This window comes from Phoenix dactylifera, chromosome 1 (assembly GCF_051530095.1).
Source record: "Phoenix dactylifera cultivar Ajwa chromosome 1, Ajwa_hap1_PhDact_Kaust_v1.1, whole genome shotgun sequence".
NCBI lineage: Eukaryota > Viridiplantae > Streptophyta > Magnoliopsida > Arecales > Arecaceae > Phoenix > Phoenix dactylifera.
Window position 1 is genome coordinate 69,347,035 of NC_143190.1, and position 26,415 is coordinate 69,373,449.

The window sequence follows — 26,415 nt, forward strand, 5'->3', positions numbered from 1 at the left end:
AGTCAGCTTCTAGACTCTTAACTCATATCCTATAGAACAACCGTTTGACCAAACCCAATTATAAAGATTGGCTCAGCAAATTTCAAAAATAGTTTTGAATTGTGAGAAATTCGGATATATGCTAGACCATGGAATTCCCATGTTACCAATCCGTCCGATCACTGATCAGCGTAAGATGCTTGTTAAGTGGACGAACAATGACAATAAAGTTAGGTGCTGCACAATGGCATCCATGTCCAATGCATTACAATGCCAGCATGAGAACATGAAGACTGCCAGGGACATATTAAATCACCTGCAAGAGTTGTATGGTGATCAGAGTTACGCAGCTCGGTTTGAAGTGTCCAAGAGGCTCTTCAAAGCCAAGATGCACGATGGGCAGTCTGTCCATGATCATGGTTTGACCATGATAAAGGACTTAGAGAAGCTTGAGAAGCTTGGCATGACCATGCACAAGGAATTGCAAACGGATTTGATCCCGCAATTCCTTCCAGCTTCATATGAATAGTTTATAGTAAACTACCATATGAACAAGGTTGTATGCACTAAAATAGAATTATTAAATAAATTGGTAACTACCTTAGGGACCTTGAAGAAGTTCAAGGGGCATCGTTTTCGCTGTCAAGTTGGTTTCTACTTTCAAGAGAGAGTCTATTTGGAAGAAGAAGAAGCCTGCGAAGAAGCAGAAGACTAAAAAAAACCAAGTAAGGAAGTTCCAAGAAAAAGGCCAATTGCAAGGAAAAGTGTTTCCATTGCATAATGGACGGCCATTGGAAGAGGAACTGTCCTACATACATGGGAAGCATAAAGAACATGAAGGGTGACAAACCTTCAGAAGGTTTGTCAGATATGCTCAGGATACTTAGGGACTGTTACCTATTGCTGGCAGAAATTTGATTTCTGTATTTTATTTAGCACAGAAAGATTTTTATTTATTTAAAAATTAAATTGATTCAAAATGGTTTTATGATTGACAGTCTCTATCACATACATATGGATGTATCTGTGAATATATCTGAGCAAACAGTGAATACCATAGGATCTAATAGATCCAAAAATGAGATAAATCTAAAGTATTTATGGCACCTCAGGCTTGGCCATATAGGAGAAGACAAAATAAACAAATTGGAGAAACATGAGCTTTTGGGCTCATTGACTTTCGAGTCATATTTGATTTGTGAATTCTGCCTTCAAGGAAAGATGGCCAAATTATCCTTTGTAGGACACAGGGAGGTCCACTGAAATACTTACCCTAGTACACACTGATGTGTGTGGCCCATTCGATGTGCAGGCTAGGGGTTGTAATTTTTTACTTCATTTTACCGATGATTACTCACGGTATGGATATGTGTATGAGACACAAATATGAAACTTTTGAAAGGTTCAAAAAGCTTAGATATGAAGTAGAAAAATAAGCACAAAAACTCATTAAGGTTCTTCGATCAGATCGAGGAAGTGAATACCTTAATGGAGAGTTCTGTGATTATCTCAAGGAGAATGGTATAGTTTCATAATGGACTCCTCCTGGTACACCTCAGCTCAATGGAGTGTCAGAGAGGAGGAATCGGACTCTATTGATATGGTCCAGTCCATGATGAGCTTCACTGATTTACCCTTGTTTCTTTAGATGGATGCCCTATTTTCAGCTATTTACTTGTTGAATAGAGTTCCCTCTAAAGTCCATTCCTACCGCACCATATGAGATATGACATGGTAAGAAACCAAGATTTGGGGATGTCCGGCCCACGTCAAGAGACTACAGGCAGACAAGTTAGAGGCTAGGACCATAAGTGCTCATTTTATAGGATATCGTAAAGAGTCATTAGGATACAATTTTTTCGTCTCAGAGGATCACAATGTGTTTGTGAGCCGTCATGCCATCTTCTTGGAAAACCAGTTTATCCTTGATAGAGGCAGTGGAGGAAAATTGAGCTTGAAGAGAAAGTCTCTGAAAAGCAACGAGTCATGGATCCTATCGAACCCATTCATACAGAGCCAGTACACGATGTCCCTCGACCACCTCGTAGATCTAGTAGGGTCTTCCATCCTCCCGATAGATACTTAGGTATACTAGAAGAGAATACCGAGGAAATGTTCCTAGTGGGATATAGGGATCATACACAAGATCCCAAAACCTACGACGAGGCGATATCTGATATCGATTCCGAGAAATGGTTGGAAGCTATTAAGTCAGAGTTAAACTCCATGCATTCCAACCAAGTCTGGACCTTAGTAGATCCACCAGAAGGTATTGTACCTATTGGATGCAAATAGATCTACAAAAGGAAGATAGGTTCGGATGGAGAGGTAGAGACCTACAAGGCAAGGCTTGTGGTGAAAGGGTATAGTCAGCGCGAGGGCATTGACTATCAGGAGACCTTTTCACCTGTAGCCATGCTGAAATCCATCCGAACATTGCTTGCCATTGCAACATTTCATGATTATGAAATCTGGCAGATGGATGTGAAAACTGCTTTCCTGAATGGATATCTTGATGAAGATATCTATATGGAACAGCCTTTGGGTTTCACTTCCAGTGATGGAGATCACAAGGTCTGCAAGCTGCAAAGGTCCATCTATGGACTAAAGCAAGCATCTCGGAGTTGGAACACTCGTTTTGATGACGCAATCAAAACGTTTGATTTCATCAAAAACGAAGAGGAACCGTGTGTTTACAAAAAGGTTAGTGGGAGCGCTGTCGTATTTCTCGTATTGTACGTGGACGACATCCTACTGATAGGGAATGATATTCCCATGCTAACCTCGGTCAAGCTCTGGTTGTCAAAAGAATTCTCCATGAAAGACCTTGGGGAAGCATCCTATATTTTGGAAATAAAGGTCTATAGAGATAGATCTAAAAGGATGCTTGGCCTTTCACAGAAGATGTACATAGAGGAGGTGCTAAAGAGGTTCAGCATGGAAAACTCCAAGAGGGGTCTCTTACCCCTAAGGCATGGAATTCATCTCTCCAAAAAGATGTGCCCCAACACATCTGAAGAGATTCAACGCATGAGCAAGATACCCTATGCATCGGCAATAGGGAGCCTCATGTATGCCATGCTATGTACACGACCTAATATAGTACATGCTGTGAATGTTACGAGCATATGTCAATCAGATCCAGGCAAGAAGCACTGGATAGCTGTGAAGAACAGTCTTAAGTACTTGAGAAGAAATAAGGACATGTTCTTGGTCTTTGGGAGAAGATCAGAGTTGAAGGTAGAAGGATGCACACATATTGATGATAGAAAGTCTACATCAGAATATGTGCAATGGTGGTTCAATAAATTGGAAGAGTTCCAAACAATCGATCATTATAGATTCTACCTTAGAAGCTGAATGTTAAGCCGTATCTAAGGGTGCAGTGGAAACCTTCTGGTTAAAATTCATTGCAGAGTTAGGTGTAATGTCATTAGATGCCATAACACTTTACTGCGATAACATTGGCACCATAGCACTAGCTATGGAGCCAAGGTCTCATCAGAAGTTCAAGCACATAGAGCGGCGCTTCCACCTCATATGCGACTATGTTGAGAAGAAATATGTAGAGGTGCAGAGAGTAGACTCCGCGGATAACGTGGCAGACCCGTTCACTAAGCAGCTAATTCAGCAAAAGACTGAAGCCCACCTTGAGAAGATGGGGCTTAGATATATGACTGATTGGCTTTAGTGCAAGTGAGAGATTGTTAGATGTATGCCCTAGAAGCCAATCTGGCTGACACATTGTTAATTCTAGGGACATAATTTTGTACTTGACTATTTATTATTGAATAAATAAAAGGCATCTTTTCATTCATATTATTTATGTGTCTATGAATTGTCCAAGAAATTAATAAGATGATGATGCATATTCTCAAGAGTTGAGAATTTAAGCCATGTATCATTGGTGATTAATTTCTAAATGCTCCTGATCAATGGATCATCACGAGGACGGTGATCGATCCGATCAGTGCACAGATCACTTTTCTTCTGGATGGACGAGACTTGAGTCCACAGTGTAGGGACACTGAAGTGATAGTGCAGGTGCTTGTTAGAGAACAAGGGTACTGAGCGTGACCAAGATAAGAAGTCACTTGGATGTCTATCCACTCGTCAGTGACTTGCTTGATGTTGCAGTAGTATGACTGGTCCTTTGACCTGCAGTGCTTCAGCTACTCACAGTGAGGTTATTGTAGTTTGACTACACGTATACATGGTCTCTAGTCATATGGGTCCTTGTAGTGTAGATTGGCTGCAGTAAGTTCACTGTAGGAGTAGGGTATGCACTTACATGGAATCTATCGACCTTGATAGAAGAGGAGTGATCCTATGTGATTTGTTAGACTGAGTTCTAAGACCTTGGCCAGGGCAGTAATATAAAGTGGAGAAAGAGTTTTCCACCAACGAACTCGAGTCGAATAAATCTTGGCATATGACAGACGAAGGGGTTTGACGAGTTATCCATGACCTCCGTCCTGCAGGGATCCACGATAGTAGGACTGTATCACACGATAACTGCACCTAGAGGTTTATCATTCTATTCTACTGGGTAGCCACTACATGCTGCTAGGTGTCACTGGTGGATGGTGGGACTCACAGGGATTATCTCGATGATCGATAAACCCTAATGAGTAGAGTTGGAATCGTTCCAATCCATTGAAAGGAGTTTTCAATAATATTATGATAGAGATCATAATATATCTCACTACCAATCAGAATAGAACCTATGGGGTCACACACACTAGAAGTATTGACCGATCCGATGGTTGAATCGTGATTAGGAATCACTAGTAATCAATTCGATTGATATTCAGTTGAAGAAGGAACAAAGGGAATTAATTAATTGGACTTAAACACAAATCCTACTTTGAGTAGGATTCCTAGAGTTCTAATTGGATTAGGACTGGAAATCCTAGTTGGAGTAGGACTGGGATTCCTACTTGAAATAGAATTCCTATAGTCCTAATTAGATTAGGAGTTTTGAATTAAGTTTGGATTCCTACTTGGAGTAGGATTCCTAGAGTCCTAATCGGATTAGGACTCCGAATTCAAATTAGAGTCCTAATTGGATTAGAACTAGAATTAAACAAATCCTAATTGGATTAGGATTCCTTAAGTCCTAATTAATTATTAATCTAATGAATCAACATGACTCCTAATTGGGTTAGGATTGAAGAGTTCAATTGAGTCATGGTTCATTCAAGTTCTAATTAGATTAGGACTAGCATAGATTGAACCCGATTGATTCATGATTTGGTTAATCCTAATTAGATTAGGACTAAACCATGAGAGGGGCACCTAATCCTCTTCAGGATTAGGTTAACCAAGTAAGAGGGGCATCAGCCCCTCTCCACTTGGTTAGGGCGACATGAAGAGAGGGGGCCGGCGCCCCCTCTTGGAAATAACTCAAGGGCTCCTAATTGTTAGGAGCCCTTCATACTTATTAAAAGGGAGCTAGGGCCGGCGCCCTAGAGAGAGCTTTTCCTCTTCCCTTGGAGCCGTGGCCACCCTCTCCCTCCCTTGGTTCAGCCGCCAGCAAGAAGAAGAAAAGAAGAAGCCATGGCGTCCTCCTCTTCCTCCTTTCCTCCTTCCAACGCAGGGAAAAGAAAGTAGGCTGCAGGGGCTTTGCTTCTTCCTCTTCTTCATCCTTCTTCTTCCTCCTCTCAAGTACATTCAAGAGTTGAAAGAAAGAGAGGAGATCAGCCATCAAAAGTTATCTCTGCAAGGGAGCTAGCACCCCGGTGAGATAGAGAGCTTGGATCGGATCCTGCTTCGTGTGGATACCCGTAGAGGCCGGGCACTTGAACGGCTTCAAGCGAACCTTCATCCAAAAACCACGATCATCAGTTTGCGGTGATCATCTACCCGCGTAAGGTGAAGATCTGATTTTCTAATATATTAAAAAGTTTTTAATCCTTATCTATCTACGAACGGTTTTTGAACAACGTTCATTCGATGAACGGTTGATCCCGCGCATGCCTCTTCCGCTGCATCTGAATTTTTTAAAATTTCAGCGGCATGATCGGGGTATTCTAACACAGCAATCAGCCCCCACTGAGTGTCGGCACTACGTCGTCGTCTCCACTGCTTGGGAAGCCAAGAGCAAATGGTTTTGGTCGTCTGCTCCACGACAGGTGATAGGTTTTCACTTTTTCTTGGGCTTGTTCATTTAATTATGTTTTAGTTCTCTTACATGATAGTTATATTTTGAGAACTTATATTGTTGTCAAAATTCAGAACATTAAACCTTTCCCTTCCGAACCCATCCTATTACCCATTAAATCTTGATATTAAATTAGCATACCCTAGTAGCAGGACGTTTCTCAACATTATTCGATCAAATTACCCTAGGATCAGAACAACTGTACTACTTGATTGCAATCTAATTTCTTAAATTGAATAATCTTAATCCTTAATTCTGAATAACCGAAGTAAAAAATCAGCAACATTTAAACTTTAAGTTATTCTTGTGAAAATTTGCTGATCTCTGAAATCATAATAAATTGCATTAGTAGGTTGTCGTGTATCAAATTTGCTCCTGCATCATATTTATTAGGGATGTATTAGTGACACTGCATTTCACATCATCACCTAGTGTCGTCATTGCATGCCAACCTGTAGTGATAGGGAGTACTATTTCAATCAACCTAAAATCCCTGTAGCTACCATGAAGTCCGACATTTTGAGGTCTCTCATAGAACAGCTCGATACCATGCGGGTTGGATACGAGGAATTCAAACAAGAGATCCGTGAGCTCATGCAAAATTCTAGAACCCTTAAACCACTAACCCCCATTGCAGCCCAACTTAAAATCGATTTGACGGCACCACCTATAGTCCTTCCCCATCCTCCTAGTAACCAACCACCTCCCGATCATCAACGCAATCTAGATGAGAGGCTGATGCGTATTGTAAGAGTAGAGGCCCCTACCTTTGCTGGTCAACCTGAGCCAAGCGTGTATCTCGATTGGAGAGCCGTCATGGATAATTACCTTAAGTGGAACGAGATGACTGATGATAAAAAAGTGTGATTTGTCAAAATAAAACTTATTGGGCAAGCTCATTGGTACTGGTATAATATCGAACATATGCATGAGACCCAAAGGCTTCCTCGTATAACTACATGAGAGGATATGAAAGAAAAGCTAAATGAGAAGTATCTGCCATTTTCGTACCGACAACGCCTTATGGATAGGTGGCAGAAGCTAACTCAAAGGACATCGACGGTTGCTGATTACATTGCACGATTTGAGGAGTTTCATATGAAGTGCGGTGTAATAGAAGAGAAGACCCTTACCCTCTCTAGGTTTCGGGCAGGACTCCGCGAGGAGATCCAGAAAGAACTACTCCTCCGAGAGATTACTACTCCTAACCAAGCATACCAGTTGGCCCAAGATGTTGATAGTTTCTTAAGACTACCTGTGGTGAGGCCCATCGACCCTCGACCACTAGCCCTAGGAGCCCGACCTAACCAAAATTATCTCTCACAACCTAGACCGCTTTTCAATCCTCCTAATCAGCCCGACCTAACCCAAGCACTGACTAGGACCTCCCCGATACCTGTTCCGAACCCTTCAACTGATAAGGAAAAAGGAATATTAGGTTCCAAACCTTCTTCTCGAAACCAAACTCAATGCTTTTGGTGCCAAAAGTCCGACCATATTGCGTCCCAATGCCCTGCCAAGACTTACCTAATTACTGAACCAAAAGCTAGGACCCAAGAGACCGAATATATCGAAGAAGTCTATGAACCAAATATAGAAGACTATGTAGAAGACTTTGAAGACGAACCTACAGAATTAGACTTTGTCCAAAATGATTTCCAAAGGGAGACTATTGATCTAAGTACAACCAAGCCACTTCACATCACTACTGTCGAAGAGGTAGTGAAAGATATTGAGAGCCAGTCACCTGAGTTGGCACTTGTAGCTAAAGATACCCATGCAGAGTCCAACCTTGAACATTCCTCGGTAGTAGTTTCCCTTCTAGAGGAGTTTCATGATGTAGTCCCTAATGATCTTCCGGATGCACTTTCTCCAATGCATGATATCCAATGCGCAATTGATCTAGTTCTCGGAGCATCTATCCAACCTTCCACATCATAGGCTCAAACCGAATGCATATGCTAGGACCTGGAATTTAATGTTACCGACAGTTGAGTTTGCATGTAATAGTTCGGTTAACAAGTCCATAGGTATGAGTCCATTCGAAGTGGTGCATGATTACAAACCTAGGCAACCCATAGACCTGTTTTTCATGTCTCATCAGTATAGAGTCTTTAAGTCTGCACAATCATTTGCATCACATCCACATTCATTGCATCAAGAAATCAACAATTGTAGTCACTTTAATAACTTAAAATATAAATCTCTTGCTGATTACACAGACGTTATAAAGAGTTAAGTGAAAGAGATTACGTCATGATAAGAATTAGACTTAAACGACTTTCTTCGGAAATGTTTCCGAAATTGCAAACTTGTAGTGCGGAACCGTTAAAAATTTTAAAGAAAATCAGATCGAATGCATTTGTTGTGGATCTTCCTGATGACTATGGGATTAGTGCGACATTTAATATTGAAGATTTAGTCCCATACAAAAAGACAATATTCGTGCCTTCTGACCCCTTTATTGATATACCTGCCTATGTTGGACACCCTGACCTATTACCTACTGTTGAGCCACCACCTTCCAAATTTCATGCACGCAGAGAACAAATAGAACATATATTGGATGAGCAAGTTATATCAACCAGGAATGGTGGTTGCCAACATTACCTTATTTGGTGGAAAGGTCGACCAAAGTCTGACGTGACGTAGATTTTCAGAGCCTAGTTGCAGCGCCTTGACCCCGATCTTCTGGAGCAGTACGATAGCCGGCCAGACTTGTACTCGACGGGTCGAGTTTTTTTAACCCGGAAGAAGTTGATGGGGATATCAGAGCCCCTCGTCCAGATGATCCTAAGCCCCCGGATTAAGTCAGACCCGGATTGGGTCCATTTGAGTCCGAGTTATTTTCTTTTATTGTATTATTTGTTTTTGTTTTAGTCAAGTCAATTTGGTCCGTTATTTTGTTATTAGACTGGTCAATTGGTTTTATGTAATTGGGTCAATATGTAAGGTCTATATAAACACCACCCCTCTCATGTATGAGGTAATTGATAATTGAATGGAAAAATCCGAGCCTCTTTCTTGTTCTTCTTCTTCCTTCTTCTCCTCTTCTCTTCTTCTCTTCTTCCTCCGTCTCTATAACCTCTTCTTCCTTTTCCTTCCCTTGTTTTTCCTCCGTCTTCTCTTTCCCTGCAGTTGTGCTACATCACAAACATTTTCAATTTTAAAACAAAATAACATTATTATGAAATTTAGATTTTACTTTAGGCAGAAATAGTTCATATTTAGTGGAAAACACTTATTACTAAATTCATAGCTCCATCACCATAAATTTGCCGTAGATCAAAAATATAATTTTGTAGAATGATAATAATGAAAATAATAAAAATATAATTTTATTTTTCCTTGCTTTATTTATTTTAAATGAAAGTGACACTGTTATAACGTTATTCAACATGGTAAGTGGTATTGTAATGATATATAATCAATATATTAAAGGTCTAGGCGAACTATGCAGGAAAACCCCTATACAGTCAATATTACATTCTAAGGTTCTAGGTTACTGAGCCCTCATTCGTAAATACTTCATTTCTTAGGGACTTATGTTTAATATGTTCATCGGCAGAGGACATTAGTTCACCTTTGGCCTAAGCAATTATGCAGTTAAGTCCTTAGCGTAAATATTACGGTCAAGATCCTAAGATTTTTGTTATATAAAAAGCCAGGCCGAGGGCACTTTGGGGATCCTCTATTCCTCTCTCTCCCTCCCGCCCGGCCCGGCCCGGCCCTCCCTTCAATGCTTCCAAGATCGCTCTCCTGAGCGTCCTCTCTCCTGTCCAATGGCCTCCTACAAACCCTTCCTCTCCTCTCTACTCCCTCGACTCGATCGCTTAATGTTCTCTTCTTCTCTGACCTCTCCCGGAAACCCCAACCCTTCTTCTCAAGAAGAGGAATCCCATGAGTATCTCCAAGATTCCCGTCCCACGGCGTCTACCTCGATCGATCGCTCTGGCTTGTACAATCAACCGGGTATCACTCGTAGACCTACTTGTCGTTTTTATTTTTCCTTGATTTTTCCGCTGGAATTATGTGAGGAATTTCTTACTTTGTTCTCTCTCCGTGTTTCTTGTGACCTGTGACTTTGAAGGGCACTTCTACCATCCTTCTTCGGATTCGAGCACGTTAGGCATCTCAAGAGTTGTTTTCTCATGCTTTCTTGACTGTTCGATTATAAATATCCGTTTTTTCCTGTCTTTGTGTTTCCTCGTTTGCTAGAATTTTGTTATCTTGGTGTTGGTCGCGTTGCTTGATGTTTCAATATGGATTTTTTGTTTTGCAAGTGTATAAATTTTTGGGACGTAAGATATGAGATATTTGCAATATATAGAGCACGGCATTTCATGTAATGAATAGATTGTGTTCGATAATCGGTAGGGCTCTGCAAGAATTAGCGCACAAGCATGGCCATGTGGTGCTTAGGCAGTCTATAAGGCGGACGGAGAGGGAAAATAGCAAAAGAAAGAAAGAAAAGCTAGGTTATGAGGGACCTCGAGGGTGACGTAAGTAATTATTTGCTCTTGGTAGATCGTTATACAGAAGATGACACCAAAGAAGTTCTCTAAGTTTAAAGTGTTTGGCTTTTTCCCCCATTCTATTTCCCTCCTTGATTTTTCATTCATCATTTTTAGCCCTAGATATTTCTGCTGTTTAGCCACTTTTTTAAAGTTAATATTGATATTAAAAAAATTGTGTTTGATAACTTTTTATAAGTTCAATAAATTGTCGGGTGTGAATTATTTTAAACTATCGCATATACATGTTGCATATACCTTGTTACAGTTGCAGTAAAATTACATGACAGCAAAGACTAAACTATTAGAGATGTCTCTTCAGAGCAATCAACTTCTAAGTACTGGATCTGATTAATGCTTGCTGAGTTACATATCTGAATAGGATATTTCTTTTTGTTGTTTCTTGTTACCTGCTCGTGTGGCAGCATTTAGGTTGTCAGATGCTCACTTGGTGTAGTCCTGCCTAGATGGCTGTTACTGGGAGCCCAACGTTAAAAGGTGTGTGGTAAATGATTTTGATGGCCTTTATTAATTTTTTTTGGATTTTTTTTTGCATGTTTAGTTATGGTATAGGGGTAGATTGTATGGAATATAATGAATGAATGGCGGCTACTAGTCAGCTCTTGAGTTGGTATGGTGATTCCAACTTTCCATCATGTTGGGAGAAGATTTATAAGAAAATATTCTTTTGATTTACCAGACATTCAAAGGGTTCTGTAATTGTTATATGAATAAGCCACATTAATAGAGACTTGCTTTTATTGCTTTCAAAATCAAGGTCGAGTGTCTTGTCAGATTGATACTTTGTTTGAATCTAGAGTCATAATGATGCACCTTATAGTAATAATTGCTAGAGATGCTTTCTTTTTAATTTCTAGGACTGTTACAAAGATATCATGCAATGGACATATGCTGTCCCAAAATGAGATCAGTACATGTAATATTTGTTCTTTCAAGGAATTCACCTATGATATAAATCTTTCCTGTCACTTTTCGTACTTCAGCTATAATGGACCATGGGTTAATTATGCAGTTTAGGATTTAAGCTTGTATGGATGAGGAATTTTCCTAGAAATGTGAGCTTGATCTAGCACACTCTATTCCTTGCCTTTTCTTTCTTTCTGGGCAAGCATGGCAACCTTTTAGGACAGGGACGGCATTCTTGGCTGAAAACTATGTGGGAGAGAGGCTAAAGATTGTATCTTATGGAGGACAGGAGTGTCGTAATTCACTTGTAAACAGTAATAGCAACTTTTGTATTTTTTTTAAAAATAGTTTCTTTTAGCTTCATTTTCTTTATTTGTTCACATTAAAAAATTTATATAACTCTGTATGTGACACATGTATGGTGTGCCATCATGACTAGATTTTAATATGTCCTATGTTAACTTATTTTGCCACTTGTTCTTGCCCACTACCAAAGGGTTAAGAAAATACTCAAGATATTATATTTTGCCCAAGCTGCTGCAGCTGCTGCTGCTGCATTTTGTTTCTTTGCTTTTGTTTTTGTTTTTGTCCTTTTTTTGTTGTTTCAGGTTCCCCTTCCTGTCTCTTCTTGTCAACATGCCAAGTCACTTCAAGTTAGAGGATTGAGAAAATACTCAAGAGATCATACGGTTTGAAGGTTATGAAGCACTGGGTGCACTCACTAAAACTGTCAATGATCCAAGAACCTCTATAGATTGTGATTGTCAATACCGATGCGGCAGATTATCTGAAGCTTTTTATTAAAGCATTAAAATAACTAATTGGAAATTGTTTATTTAGTTTGTATGTGAGTTAGTTATCCTGGCCGAGACATTTTGGGCACCTTTGTTATTAAAGAAACTAAAAATCAGAGCAAATTTTGTGCAAGGTTCCATCATTTGGTTCCAGTTCCCTAAGAGATTGTTTGAGTGATGCTAATTTTTTTCTACTGTACGTTCATTAAGGAATGTGCATAGTAATTTTTGCAGTATATATAAACCAAAGATGTACTGACGAGATTTTTAGACAGCATAAATTTCATCAAACATAAATATTCCCCAACTATGGTCTATGGTTGCACCAAGGAGCTTACACAGATTGATTTTTGTGGATTGAAGTATTGCTTACCCCCCCCCCCCCCTCTCTCTATGTGTGTGTGTGTGTGTCTTGTGCTCAGCCCCCAACCTCTGCTCCCTGGCTGCAAAAAAGATCTTTTATAATTTCCACAGAATACTCTGTAGAATTCTTCTTATCAAGCATAAGAACAATTTGTTAGCAGTCTGTTACAATTTTGCATTTCGCAATGGTTCCATCTTCCAATTATGCTGAGATTCTTTTTCTATTATGACTTTATTTTCCAGTTTAGCTTTACTAATGATTTTTCTTTTAATTGCTTGGTTGTTCAATAGTTCTGTGTTCCGTTGCTGAATACATGGAAGAAGTTTTGACAAATCCTCATTCAGGTTTCTACGTCAATCAACATGTATTCAGTGCTGGGGGTGATTTTATTACCTCCCCAAAAGTGAACTAGATGTTTGGAGAGGTAATTCAGCATTTAGTTATTTGTTCCTTTACTGCTCATTTCTAAATTATGAATGTGCAAAAATACCATAGAACTCTGCGTAGTAGTGGATGCTAATCTTACAAAGGCCTAATTTTGCAGCAATGAAATGTAATGAGTGGATTTTTTTCTCCTTAGAAGGAAGTTTTGCTAGATCTACGTTTCTGGCTTAATTTAGTTTTGGTGTTGGAAATGTATGGATCCATGCCATCAGCCATCAACTTCTAAAAACTTTGTTGAAGTTAAAGAAAAGAATATTTTCTTTTCTTTTTTTTATGCATGCTAGAAACTAGTATAATTTAATCCAATGCTGTTATTTCAGATGATTGGTGTTTCGACTGTGCCTCTAGGAGTAGATTGGACAGCTAGGAAACATGAATTTAATTGAACTTGGTCCAGGACGTGGGAACCTTATGGCTGATCTTATTCGTGTAAGGCATCTTGTTCCCTCGTTGAAATTCTGGTTTAGTTTTAGTAAGGCTGCAAATGGGTCGGGTTGACCCGTGACCTAACCCGGTTAGATCCGATCCGACCCGTTTTAGAAGACCCGTGGGTCTGGGTCGGGTTCTAAAATTGGACCCATTCCATTATTAGGGTCGGGTCTAGGTTTACTGAATCTCAACCCGACTCGAATCCAACCGTTGTTTTTTGGGTCAATTTTGGATCATTTACCCAATGACCTGACCCGATTCCAGAATACCTATTTGGGTCTGCAGGCCCACAGGTCGTAGCCGCAGCAGGGGAATCCGGGTTACTGGGCCACTGGGCCACTCGTCGCTCACTCGCTCGCTCACTGGGCCACTAGCTACTTTAAGCCTTTAACACCTTAAGGTTTCACCGTTTCAGGTTTTCACTCTTTCAACCGGGGCTCGAGGCTCATTTGACTTTTCCTTTTCAGACTTTCGGTTTCCATTGCTGCCTCTCTCTCGATCTTTCGATTCTCCCCTAAGGCTAAGGCTAAGGCCAAGGAACGTTTGGAGCTCTTCCTTTCTGGATCGATCTCTCCCTTCGTGCTCGTGCATCGAATCAACGAATCTCTTCGGCGTTCGGTGACTTTGGCGTGCTTTGTCCCAACTCCCAAGATATCTTCCTCCATCCTCCCTTCTTCGATTCTTCCTCAGTTCCTCCTCTAGATATTCCTCCCTCCTTCGGTTCTTCAAAACCCTAGGTCTTCCTCCTCGAGATATTGCTCCGGGTGGTAGCATATCCTCCCTTCTTCGGTCTAGTGCTGATTCAATGTTTAACCCAGCAGCACTTAGCATTATCGTAAGCTAAAGCAAGCATATGCTACCAGCCTACCACAAAAGTCCTTCAAAATTTTATTTTTGGGGTATACGTGGCGGTATACATACTTAAGTGTGTTTTACTTTTTTTTTTAGCTTTATTTTCAGTTTTCTTAGTCACACTTCGATGATTTGGTGATTTTTGAGTCATTCTGGTGCTGGTAGAAGGACTTTTTTTGATTTTATAAGTAACTTTTAAGTTCTAAAATACTTGGGCCTGCTGGTTAAACTCTCATATTAATCCTGTTTCAAATCTTATGGTGAATGGATATGAGATCCCCATTTCAGTAGAATGCATGTGTGTGCTTGTGCATGCATGCAACTGGGATTTGAAGTGATTCAAGTATTACCCGTTGAAAATAGAGAGACTCAACATCTTAAGTATTACCTGGGATGCGAAGTGGTATTTGAAACTTCCATCTCTGTATTTTTTTCTTATTTGCAGGAAAATTACCTTGGATCTGCCCATGTGAGGCAATTTATCTGTTTGTGTTAACAGTTCATGTTCTTGGTGTGATAGGTTCTTCTTCATGTCCTAACTTGTGCCATTCTTCTGTTCATTCTGTCTTGCCCCGGTCTCGAGGTTATACCTGTCATTTTTCTGATAATAGCCAAGCCAGTTTGTACCTGTAATGAAATCCTAGCAATAGGTTTTAGAAGAAGGTATTGACACCTCAAAGAGAACCTAGACAGAAAGCATCTTTGGCCAATGTCTGATAGGTTGATGGACCATCCGTTTAGGCCATTAGCTGGCACTGGAATTTAGGTGGTTAAGTTAAATCCAATATCTGACTTATACATTGTTATGAAACTGTTTTTTTTTTTTTTGTTTTCATCATATTAGTTGCATGTCATGCTTATACATCTTTATGGAATTCTATGCAAAATAGGTTAATGTCTATGATGGAAAGCAATGAAAACACAGCTGAAGTTTCAAGTGCATGTCGTGGCAGTATTTGTCAAGCTACAGAGCCCTAAAATACAGATAGCTCCAAAGCGACAAAAAAGGGAGGTCGGAGATACAGAATCATTATAGTGAGGTAGAAAACGAAAAAGATAAGGCTAAATGCAATTATTGCCATTTTATTTTTTCAGCCGGTCCTAAAAATGGGACAAGTCATCTTCACAACATACAAAGAATTGTAAGACAAAAAAATATCTTGATAGGAGACAAAAACAATTAATAGGCACAGTGACTTAAAAAGATGGTGTTGCATTGAATGATTTTTCTCTATTCATTTGATCAAGAAAGAAGCCGTGAGGACCTTGCAAGAATGATAATTCTACAAGAGTTGCCATTTACAACAGTTGAACATCCAGCTCTTCAGATGTTTATTAATATGCTTTTTAAGTTTTCAATCATTAGTGATGTAATGTGCAGTGAGACACATGTATCCCAATGTCTGATTTGATGTCCACATGTCAGATGTTAAGCTGATTCTTCCATAGTTTGTCATGAACAAATCTTCAAGTCTTCATTTTTTTCTTTTCATATATTTTAAAGCAATTAAACCAATGTTGTCGTTGAAACAATATGAAATTCTGGTCTAAGATTCCTAACAAACATCTGAAAAGCTGGATGTTCAACTGTTGTAAATGGCAACTCTTGTAGAATTACCATTCTTGTGAAGTCCTTACGACTTATTTCTTGATCAAATGAATAGGGAGTTAACTCATTCAATGCAACACCATCTTTTGAAATCACAGTGCCTATTAATTATTTCCATCTCCTATCTAGATTTTTTTTGTCTAACAGTTCTTTGTATGTTTGTGAAGATGACTTGTCCCATTTTTAGAATCGGCTGAAAAAATAAAATGGCAATAATTGCATTTAGCCTTGTCTTTTTGGTTTTCTACCTCACTATTAATAATTTCATATCTCCGACCTCCTTTTTTTTTTTTGTTTGCTTTAGAGCTATCCGTATTATAGGGCTCATCAATTTTTTTATACTTTCACCGCAGAAATCTTCGCATGGTTGTTGTGAGAACATGATATATATGTATATGTCAGAAGATTCTTTGTAAGTGTTCAACAATCTATTTTACCAGTCGAATGATTTTCATGTTATCCATTATAACTTGGATATCAGATGGTAATATAATCTTATTTTTTATTTTTTTAGTAATTTTTGCTTTGTTTTATCTCCAATGCCTTCTCCTGCAACTCTGCTATATTTGAGGAAGCATTGTCAGTGGGCTTCTGCTGAGGAGGTACCGAAGCTTGACCATATTGAGGTATGTCCCAAAGCAATGGAGCTGACTCACCAAATTGCAAAGAGAAGTTCAGATGCTCGTCAGGTTATAATAATTGTTTATGGGGAAAATGGGATTTTTTCAGGCAGTCTACAGATTAGTATTTTCTTTGATGAGGTTTATAATGTCCAAATACTCCTGGTCCTTCCTACTAATACTTGGTCCTCAGCTGAGGTAGATGAGTTTAGTTTTTGTAGAGGAATGCGGCCTGTCTTTAATTAGTCTTTGGTAATTGTGCATCAACCCACCCGCCCTGAATATTACTCGGCACCATAAATTTTTAGTTTCTACCTAATATTGAGGTTGCTTTAAGCTTATCTTAAATAGATTGAAGAAATTTGTTCACCATCTTTATGTTTTCTTGGATGGTTTTTCACTATTATCATCACTCCTGCTTCTTACGGACCTGGTCACCTTCGGCCTAGCAGCAGCTCTTCTTTACACTTAGCAATACTATATGAGGTATGCCACTAGCATAGGGTGTCATTTTAAAAGCTCAACTTGTTCTTGGATGAAATTTTGGCAATTCAACAGTTTTTGCATCTTTTGGAATTATTGGATTCATATTTCTTGTTTTATGACTTTTGTTTTTCTTTTCGCCCCCTCACTTCTTTCTTATCTTTTGCTTATGAGATTTATCTTTCATGTCTGGAGAGAATCATCTGTTTCACATCTTGATTTCACATCTGTAGGCTTTTCGGAAGCATGAATTTTTGAACATACCATACAGTCCTGGTTTAGCTGATCCAAGTGCGTATGTTGATTTTGCTTCTATCAGGCATTCTGCTGAAGAAGTTTCAGGTACTTGTTTGACAATATCTAGTTGCCTTTACTGATTTGTCAAAAGCTTTATTAATTACTTAACAAAGTAAAAATGTTTTATTTACTTGCATCTGCATATCTGTAGTTCTGTATGAGAAACGTACGTATCTTCATATATTCCAGCTCTAATAATATGACCTTTTACAGAACATATATCAGTTTACGATCCAATTACTCAATCCTGGTTCTTGGGTTTTCGTCGTATAAACTTCGGTGTAGAAGCCCTATTACAGAACTGCACTGAAGAGAAAGTGGAGGCCCAAAAGACAGGCTATTGCTGACTGGTCAGGGATGGCGAGGCTCCATTTTGGGAGGGATCTAATGAGCAGAAACCTATATTGGTGTGGGTGATTGAAAGGATTTTTTGCATAGATATCCTTCTAAATATCAGATTTTGCGTGAATATCTTTTGAAAATTGGTATTTGCATGTATACCCTTATAAAATTTTGTTATTGTACAAATATATCTTGTTCTAATGGTGTTAAAAAATTATATTTTATTAATTAAAAATAAAATGGAAATATATTTTTATTAATACCCCCCGGGAAGAAAGTGAGGGAACACTGAATGAAATATGGGTCGTGTCAGTTTTCTGCAATGGAATTGGATTTTGGAAGAAGGTCTGGGATTTTTTTGGTCCTCGTGAGAGGGGAGCTGGGAGACGCCAGGTTCCGTCCAATCAGTCATATGGATAAAAAATAGTGTGATATGAAATTTGGCTTGGTAAGTCATGGGTCATCTGTTCTGACTGAAGGTCAATTGCAAGTCTTTCAAAGTCATGGGTCACCCAGCACCTCATATTAGTGCTCCCCCTCGTCCACCTGCACCCGGCTCCCCCTCCTCCCCCCGCGCGCCCGGCCTCCCCCACCACCAAGACGGGCGCGGGGAGGGGGAAGTCGGGGTTGGGGGAAGCCGGTCCCCCAACCGGGCGCGGGGGGTGGGGAAGAGGAGGATGGAGGAGAGGAGCAAGAATAATAACGTCATTTCATATTTTTATTTTATTTTTAATTAATAAAAATATGATTTTTTTTAACACCATTAGAACAACCGTTATATGAGAGATATTTGTACAATAACAAAATTTTACGAGGGTATCCATGCAAATACCAATTTTCAAAGGGTATTCACACAAAATCTGACATTTAGAAGGATATCTATGCAAAAAAATCCGTAATTGAAATTTGGCAATGGCAAGTATGAACAAGAAGCAAGTTGTTCTAGTTCCAATTGAATGGAAGGTGAGAATGTCTTCATTTGTAGCACAACTCGTTAATTACATAAAAGAATATCTTTCCTTATCAGAAATAATTCAACAGTACATGCAAATTAGCTTCCGAGGTCGAGTGGTCTTAGTTTTACTACTGGCTTTGCGAATGAATGCTACAGGTGTGTAAAATCAAAGAAGCTGTCCATGTTATTATTTCTGGTCTCTGTAACTCATTTTTTTTTTAAAAAAATATTTTTACTTTTCTAATTATTTTTTAGAGTTCTTTATAAATGGGTCCAAAAAAATAAGGTCGTTTTCGGAAAGGACCAAAAAGGACTTTTGTTTCCATTCTCCAAATTATTAAAAAACAATTTTTTTTTTTTTTTTTCCTTTCACTCATCTCTCCGGGCCTTACAATAGATTACGGCTATCTTTAGTCTGATCGATCGCCTTGCCAAAAGTCAAAAATAAAAACGGCCCCAAATCTTATTTTTCCTTTCCCTGCTGAAGATTACATTATCATCATATGAGCTTGGATAAAGGTAGGCTTGTACTGGCATCCGTGTCCTCCACCATGAAGCGCATCCTGTGAACTCAGTGTTGTATGCGGCTACTGGCACCAACTCCGACATGTTCCTTGCCTCGTGGTCGAGTTGTCGAAGTCCTTTATTTGACGAATTTGGTCCCATTTTCTCAAACCTTGAATCTTTGGAGGAAATTTTTTTATTGGATGGATTCTGGAAGGTTTCTTTGGGGAGGGAAATATAGAGGACGGCATCATTGTAGAGCTTGACGAGGTTGGGGGAAGCGGAAGAGGGCATCGTGGGTAACAATGGTGTGGAAGGCAATGAGAATGCCATTGATCTTGGTAGTGATTGCATGGACGGTGAGGTTGCAGGTGGCGGTGAAGTGATGGGCAAAGTTAAGAGGTTCAAAGAGGAGAAATACCGAGAGGGATGAGGCTTAGATCTCTTAAGCTCTCCAACCTCACTTGCCACTTCACCACCGCCCACAACCTTATCGTCCATGCCATCTCTGTCCATATTGTTGACATCGTCATCACCTTTCATACCCGCATCGCTTATGGCACCAGCCTCGCTTACCCCATAACCTTGGCATTTATTTCACCCCTCTCCAATGTGAAGCCGTTCTCCATATCTCCCTCCCAAAAGTGACCTCTCAAAACCTATCCAAGAAAACATCTTTCCTCCCAGGACATGGGGTCAAATTTGTTGAATAATAGGCTCAAGTGGGCTGATCACTAGGGGTGGCAAAATACGATCCGCTCCGCCAATTCGATCCGTGTTCGACCCGCCATAAATATGTTCGGGTTTGGCCTAAACAGATTCGGATCGTAAACAGGTTGACCTGTTTAACCTGTTTATTAATTGGGTCGGATACAGGTTTTAGTTGTTGGACCTATTTAACCTATAAATATTAAATAATTTTCTAATCCGTATCCGGTATTCCTTACAAATCACGGCCACAGGATTCGGAAAACTATTTTCCCCTTTCGAGTTTCGGCCTTTCCTCTGTTCATCACCACCTGCAAACCGGTCTCCCCCCGCACGAGAATTATTTTTTTATCATCGAATAGTCGATCGAAAGTCGGAACCCCTCACGGCGCCCGATCGTCGCTCTCGTCGTCGTCGCTCGAATCTCTTCGGATTTCTTCTCTTCCTCGTCGACGAGATAGGATTTGGAGAATCCGGAAAATATAGAATTTTTCCGGCATGAGGTTGGATGGATGAAGGATGCTGGAGCTTCGTAGCGGAGTGCGGAAGGGGCGAGCACAGGCAAACCCAATAGCCTAGGCCAAGAGGCCGACCGCCGCCAGGAGGAGGAGGGCTCAGCGGTGGCGGCTTGGTGCGGCGCTGCAACGGCGGCACAGCAGCGGTCGTGGCAGATCTCGAGGCGGTGGTTCGACTGGTGAAGCTCCGGCGGCGACGCGGCAAGACGGAGGCCGCGGGCGGTGCGGGGTGGCGGCTCGGGCGCAGCCGTGGCGAGGGAGGCCGATCGGAGAAGAAGATGAGCAGGATTTTTTTTCTCCTTTATGGCTTCACCCTCTCTCTCTCTCTCTCTCTCTCTCTCTCTCTCTCGTCTTTTTCCCTCCCATCTCTCCGGCCCTGCCTTTTTCTTTCCTTAAACAGGTCGAGTCAGGTGACCTATTTATTAAATAGGTCGGGTTTAGATTTATAATTTTCTGACCCGATTTGTATCTGATCCGACCCAATTGCCACCCCTCGATAAGGCAAGGACCATGCCGGAGTTAGTGCCGATGGCAGCATACATTGCTGGTTCATGGGGTGTTCGCGGAGTCCATGGTAGAGGCCTGTGAGGATGGCGGTCCAGATTTGCCTTTACTCAGGCTTGTACAATAAAATATGCGCAGATCGGGCCATCTCTTATACATGGGGGCAAAAGTGTCCAGTGATATTAAGGGTGGATTGCCCTGTAAAAAAGGAAATCCTACCTTTTTCTTGCAAAATCGATGTTTTGAGTGAATTTTGCAAAATTATCTTTCATTATTATAATTATATCAATATTATGATTGAAGAGAGAGGGTGGTGATGGTAGCACTTTCAGGCTGCAACTAGCGCTTGCATCTTGGGATGCAGCCATTTTTGGGTGCATTGCATCTCCAGATGCAGCAATAGAACCCAAGGTGCATCTGGGTACTAGTTGCAATAACCAAACACCTGCCTTTCTCTGCCTACAACTGGAATGCGGCATCGGAAGCCCAAATGCAGGTAACCAAACAGTCCCAAAGTGTTCCTTGATGAAAAACTACACCACGACTAATGAAATGTGGCAACTGTCTTGTCTGTTGCTTCCATCTGGACTATTGGCAATGAGATGGATCATAAAGTTGCTATACCTAATGGCAGAGTAGCTGAAGCCATTCCCGGGGGGTTCAGTGGAATGTAAATGAAACTAATGCAGTGCAGCTACTCCAATCATCTGTAACTGTATGTTAGAACAGAATGATATACTGTGTTTTCTAGTTTCCTTGGCTCCGATCAAATTTGCTAGCGATACATAGATAACATGATTTCTTCATGTAACGGGCAGGCAACTGCTGAAGCATTTTATGCAACCTAGTTATCTTTTGCGTTTTCTGTAGGAACAAAAGTTAACCGACCAAGGCATTGCTTGATCTTGCTGCAGTGGCCTGCTATCAGCTTCCTGGATGCTAGCTGTGAGCGAACAGGAAGGCAATCTGAGGCTGGAGGGCGTTTATATGCCTGTTGGTCCTTAAATCCATGCTGGGGTGTATCCGTGTATATAAATTTCAGGAAGGATAAGAAGGTTGCATGCAGTGTTTGTGTGATATTTTCTGTATTGTATGTTGCATTGGCTGAAGAGAATTGAAGAGAATAACCAGAAGCTTTCCATGACTGATGGAGAAAAAGAGAAGATTCTGGAGGGTTATTTACCTTGCAATCCTAAAATTTCGCAGGATATTGCAAATCATCTTTCATATGTTTCATTTCTCATTGTGGCTGGATAGTTCAACTCCAATTCAGATGCATGGTTGACTATGATCAAATAGGTCACCGTGATGGGATTCAGCCTGATTGTTTGTTGAAATATTCTCTCTTTCATGTGTCATTTATCCGTGGGCTAGTTTAAAATCTCAGTTCTCAACCAATGAATTCATATTTCTAAATTTTTATGTAGATGTAAACCAACTTTCTCGTGGAATCTATTAACCTAAAACCTCCACGCCAGAGCCTTATCGTATAACTTCTTGTTCTTGGCAGCCCATTACTCCACCCATATGCTCTGACTGGAATTGTCGCTGCCAAAGATTCTGAACAAATGAGAAAATTAAAAAATTTAAAGGTTTTTTCTTTTTTGTAAATTAATCTCTAAAATCTTATTAATTTGTCCTTCCTTATTTATATTTTATTTCTTACATTGGTCCTCTAGCAATCAAGTCTTGTGTAAGAAATTAATAGCGAGCAAGAAGAGGCAAGTCTTGATCCTCATTTGCTGTTTACAAAAAAAAGTTAAAAGTTTTTTTTCTTTTTTGCCTGCGTAATATTCGATCGCTTTGCATGGTAAGTGCACGAGTCATCTTATAATTTAATTTTGAGTTTTTTCAGGTTAATCCTTGAGATCTTTCTTATTTGCATGTTAATCCCTATCTTTATTCATATTTCTGTAAAAATTCTCACAGAGCTCTTCATTTGACCGAACCCAGTTAACAGCTGTGGGAAAATAAGGGAGTACATACAACTAGTCTACAAAATAGCCATGTCTGACCGCCCAATCCTCATTTAGTAAATGCAACCCAACTATCAATGCTCTCTTCTTGTTGCTCTTTCCTCAAGTAAAGAGGAAGATGGTTAATAAAAAATGCCCGTTATCAACACGTAATGTGATTTACCATCAGTCTTCTATTGTCTGTAACCCATCAGTGAATAAAATTTTGGACATCTTATGATGGGAGTTCTTTCCATGTTTGATTTAAAATTAATGTTTAACATGCATCACACAGAAAGAATGCGTGCAAACCCAATCTCGTAATTTCATTGTAGAAATAAAGGAAGATGAAGAAGTTTTACCGTATATAGAAAACAGATGATACCACAGTTAACTGAAGCTTAAAAATATGTAACTCTAATTTATAATGTAGAAGACTTCAAAAAGAAAAGACCACCTCAAATTCCAGGGACAATTGTCATTATCCAATTATGACTTTTTCTTTGAAAATAACTATATAAGAAAAAACCAATATGATATACAAGAATTGGCTCTTCATTTGGAGATGCTTAATGAACCCTGAAACTGCAAGAACAATCAAATTATAGTTCATCGCCTATAGTTTACAGTTTATAGGCAGTGAGAAATTCATGTGCTAGCTTTGAGACTCTACAGGTTTCGGTACTGAACTTGTATTAGAGCTTTTGAATAGATCATCTCCTCTGTTCATAAGCACAAGCATTGCACGAGACACCATTTTGACATTTCCAGAAACAAATAGGTCATGCCAATTGTCTATTTAATTTTCTCCAACTAGATCCATATGTCATAGTTAACAGAAAATACAAACCAATCATCCAGGACTCATGTCAAAGCTTAATGATTCAGCCAACATGATAGAGGATGCATAGGTTGAATATGATCAGGCAGAAATCTTTATGGATGACAATACAATTCCAGTCTTCCACCAATATAGATCTACCCATTCAACACTCTGAAAGCCCTAAAGGGTCATGAGTGGATATCCAATGGGATCATCAAGACTGAGACACACCATGCTTTATTGGTTAAGAAAAATGTGTATCTATGTTTCAACTAAGAAGATAAGTTGTCAATTGTTGTACCACGCACTGGCAGGTATAATCTAGAAATAAAGGGTATTCTGTGATTAGATGACAATGCCTTCGCAATCATACCAAGAAGCTTGGTACTCTGAATCAGTTCACAAGTAAATACGTTCAACCATTTTTCGGTGTAAGTCAGAATTTTATTGAACTACAATGCCATTAGAGATGCTGAAAATGAAATGTGCAAGCTACAAGCATGAGTTTTGGCCGAGTCAACCTTAAAAGTTGGCTTCATTGAGATTGCAAGAGGCGTATAATTCAGTAATCATCCCATAAACTGTAGAAATTTGTTGTTACATGACCATTGGGGCAACCATGTGCTTTCCATGTTGTCTCAAGTGAATTGATCAACAGACATGAAGAAGAAAAATAGCAATGGACATACCTGTTAAATAACTAAAAATATTGCTGAGATATACTGGCATAGGTTCATCAAACATGAATGCAAAATCATCCTAAAGAACCAGCAAATTTTTCCAAACACTTTTTGTAGTGATTGGTTTCATTGAATTCTTTTACACCATCCATATCAAATCCAAGGTAAAGTCCGACAAGTGGTATCCTAAGGCTCTTCAAACCAAGTAAACTCGAGAACACAATCTAATCAACCAAGAATTAAACAAAGCAAGAGAGTTCTGTAAGCTTCTGCAAAACAATTACCTTGGATCATATAATCACCATCCGAACTTCTTCAATACATCCTTAATTCTCTTCCTCAGCCGAGTGAAAACTATAACCACGCACGCAAGGATCCATGGTGGGAAGGATCCACCAGAGAATCTCGATGTCAATGTCAGAAACCATTCTGGAGTTTCTTTCAAGAACACGGCTATAAGAAGAGTCAACACTGCCGTCCCGATCAGAATCTTTGTAACAGGTTTTACCAATGAATCCTGCGAACGAGAACCAGTCAATTAAAGAAGAAAAATCTTTAAGAAGACCGGATTAATTGTGCTGAATTAATCTTTATGTAAGGCCAGATTAATTGTGCTGAATTAAAGAAATTGGAGGATTGGAGGAATGGAACTCCAGAAAGAAAGAATATGGGCCCCGTTATGCTGTAAATTAAAAACTTTTTACGTGTTAATAAGAACTCTCAAAGGCCAACGACTCTGATTTCGAAATCAAAGTCTGGCGCAATACATCTGGCGGAAAAGAAAACGATAATTGAATAGAAAAAGGCGATCAATTGGAAAAATTGAAGCAAAATATTCCACCAGGAAATGAAACCGTAGATTAAAAACAAAAAAAGAAACGAAGCCATGGACTGGGGAAAACAAAAGACCTTGGGCTCTCCGTCGATGTAGACGACGGATCCGTCGGAGTAGGAGAGAAGGGAGCGGCCGTTCCGAGGGCTGAAGCGGATGGGAACGCCCCGCCCGGAGGAGGGATTGAAGGCGAATAGGGATTTGAGTCCATACTTGTCGAGTATGTCCTGGACCTCGAGGCGGTCCTGATCCCACCCGCCCAGCTTCGATCGGAAGACGTCGATCGGCCCTCGCCCTTGCCGGAAAAGGTGGACCTCCACCTCCGGTACCTTGGTCTCGACCGATCTAGGGTTAGGGTTTGGCGAAGATTCTTCGCAGGGCTCGATCGATTCTCCCCTCTCGCCTTCGTCGGCCATCTCGTTTTCTTCGTCGTCGTTTCTAGGTATCAGTACAGTCCATCCGATCTCCCTCTTTAAGAGTCGCAAATCCAAATATAGAATTTGCCGACTTCTGTTCGAAGTTAGTTAGTTAGTTAAACTCGGCCACGTGGTTGCAGAAACTATTGAAAGGGCTAAGCGTCTCCGCTAAACGGCTTCTTTGATGCCATCGGATGGATAATTCGTTTCTTGATGAATGTTTTTTTGCTCGTCTCATAAAATAAAGCACAAAATGATGCGAACCACAAGCTGGGTATTTAGCAGATCCAGCCTACAAGAACACTTGGAGTTTGCAATACTTTAAAAAAGATGAGATCTAACAAAAAGTAACATGTGCCCTGGGTTGTATCTTTCGAGCGATGGAAGGATTGGATTCGTCTTCTTCGTGCAAATCCACCATCGGATCGTGCAAGAAAAGTTCAAAGCGCTTTGAGATTTATGCAAGATGCGATCTAGTAGTCAACATCATGAAAGAAGATTAATCATTCTTCTGCATAAAAGATACAACCTGAACCCCACGTGCCTGTCGGAGAACACTATCATGAACCACAAGTAAATCCCTCTTAATTTAGGCCCTGCATTAAGTTCATGCAATTGTTTTAGAGGGCCATGCTACAAATGTTGAAACTTTGATGTGCATGATTTTTTGTAGAATGTAAACTAATTATGTATGTGGGACAGGAGG

General features: G+C 40.0%; 2 protein-coding genes across 16 annotated transcripts; one reads left to right on the top strand and one right to left on the bottom strand.

Annotated features, from left to right (window-relative positions):
- The first annotated feature begins 9,839 nt into the window (after nt 1-9,839).
- On the top strand, nt 9,840-22,711 carry LOC108511770 (uncharacterized). Of its 15 annotated transcripts, none has more exons than XM_089926958.1 (6): nt 9,840-11,154; nt 13,032-13,165; nt 15,357-16,487; nt 16,590-16,701; nt 17,412-17,520; nt 21,874-22,711. In XM_089926958.1, exons 3-6 carry the CDS (start codon nt 16,282-16,284, stop codon nt 22,119-22,121), a joined length of 675 nt encoding a protein of 224 aa, XP_089783084.1. In that variant the 5' UTR covers nt 9,840-11,154; nt 13,032-13,165; nt 15,357-16,281; the 3' UTR covers nt 22,122-22,711. The 15 variants fall into 15 exon arrangements, 9 of the variants coding, with proteins under 9 accessions (XP_089783084.1, XP_089783092.1, XP_089783085.1 ...); XM_089926966.1 differs by having other exon boundaries at nt 16,429-16,487; XM_089926959.1 differs by having other exon boundaries at nt 9,840-10,114; nt 10,520-11,154; nt 13,032-16,487.
- Nucleotides 22,712-24,455: 1,744 nt separating this feature from the next.
- LOC103720575 (WD repeat protein) lies at nt 24,456-26,043 on the bottom strand. The gene is made up of 2 exons (XM_008810340.6): nt 25,371-26,043; nt 24,456-24,978 (listed from the first exon to the last, which is right to left on the bottom strand). The coding sequence occupies exons 1-2, from the start codon at nt 25,707-25,709 to the stop codon at nt 24,760-24,762; spliced, it is 558 nt and encodes a 185-aa protein (XP_008808562.3). The 5' UTR covers nt 25,710-26,043; the 3' UTR covers nt 24,456-24,759.
- Nucleotides 26,044-26,415: the final 372 nt, after the last annotated feature.

Excerpts from the sequence above, each read along its gene's own strand:
- LOC108511770 (XM_089926955.1), top strand. The coding sequence starts at position 16,282 with ATGGCAATAATTGCATTTAGCCTTGTCTTTTTGGTTTTCTACCTCACT. Across the intron at positions 16,488-16,589 it reads TATATGTCAGAAGATTCTTT|TAATTTTTGCTTTGTTTTAT; the intron begins GTAAGTGTTCAA and ends TTATTTTTTTAG. Across the intron at positions 17,521-21,873 it reads TTCTGCTGAAGAAGTTTCAG|GAACAAAAGTTAACCGACCA; the intron begins GTACTTGTTTGA and ends CGTTTTCTGTAG.
- LOC103720575 (XM_008810340.6), bottom strand. The coding sequence starts at position 25,709 with ATGGCCGACGAAGGCGAGAGGGGAGAATCGATCGAGCCCTGCGAAGAA. Across the intron at positions 24,979-25,370 it reads ACATCGACGGAGAGCCCAAG|GATTCATTGGTAAAACCTGT; the intron begins GTCTTTTGTTTT and ends TCTCGTTCGCAG.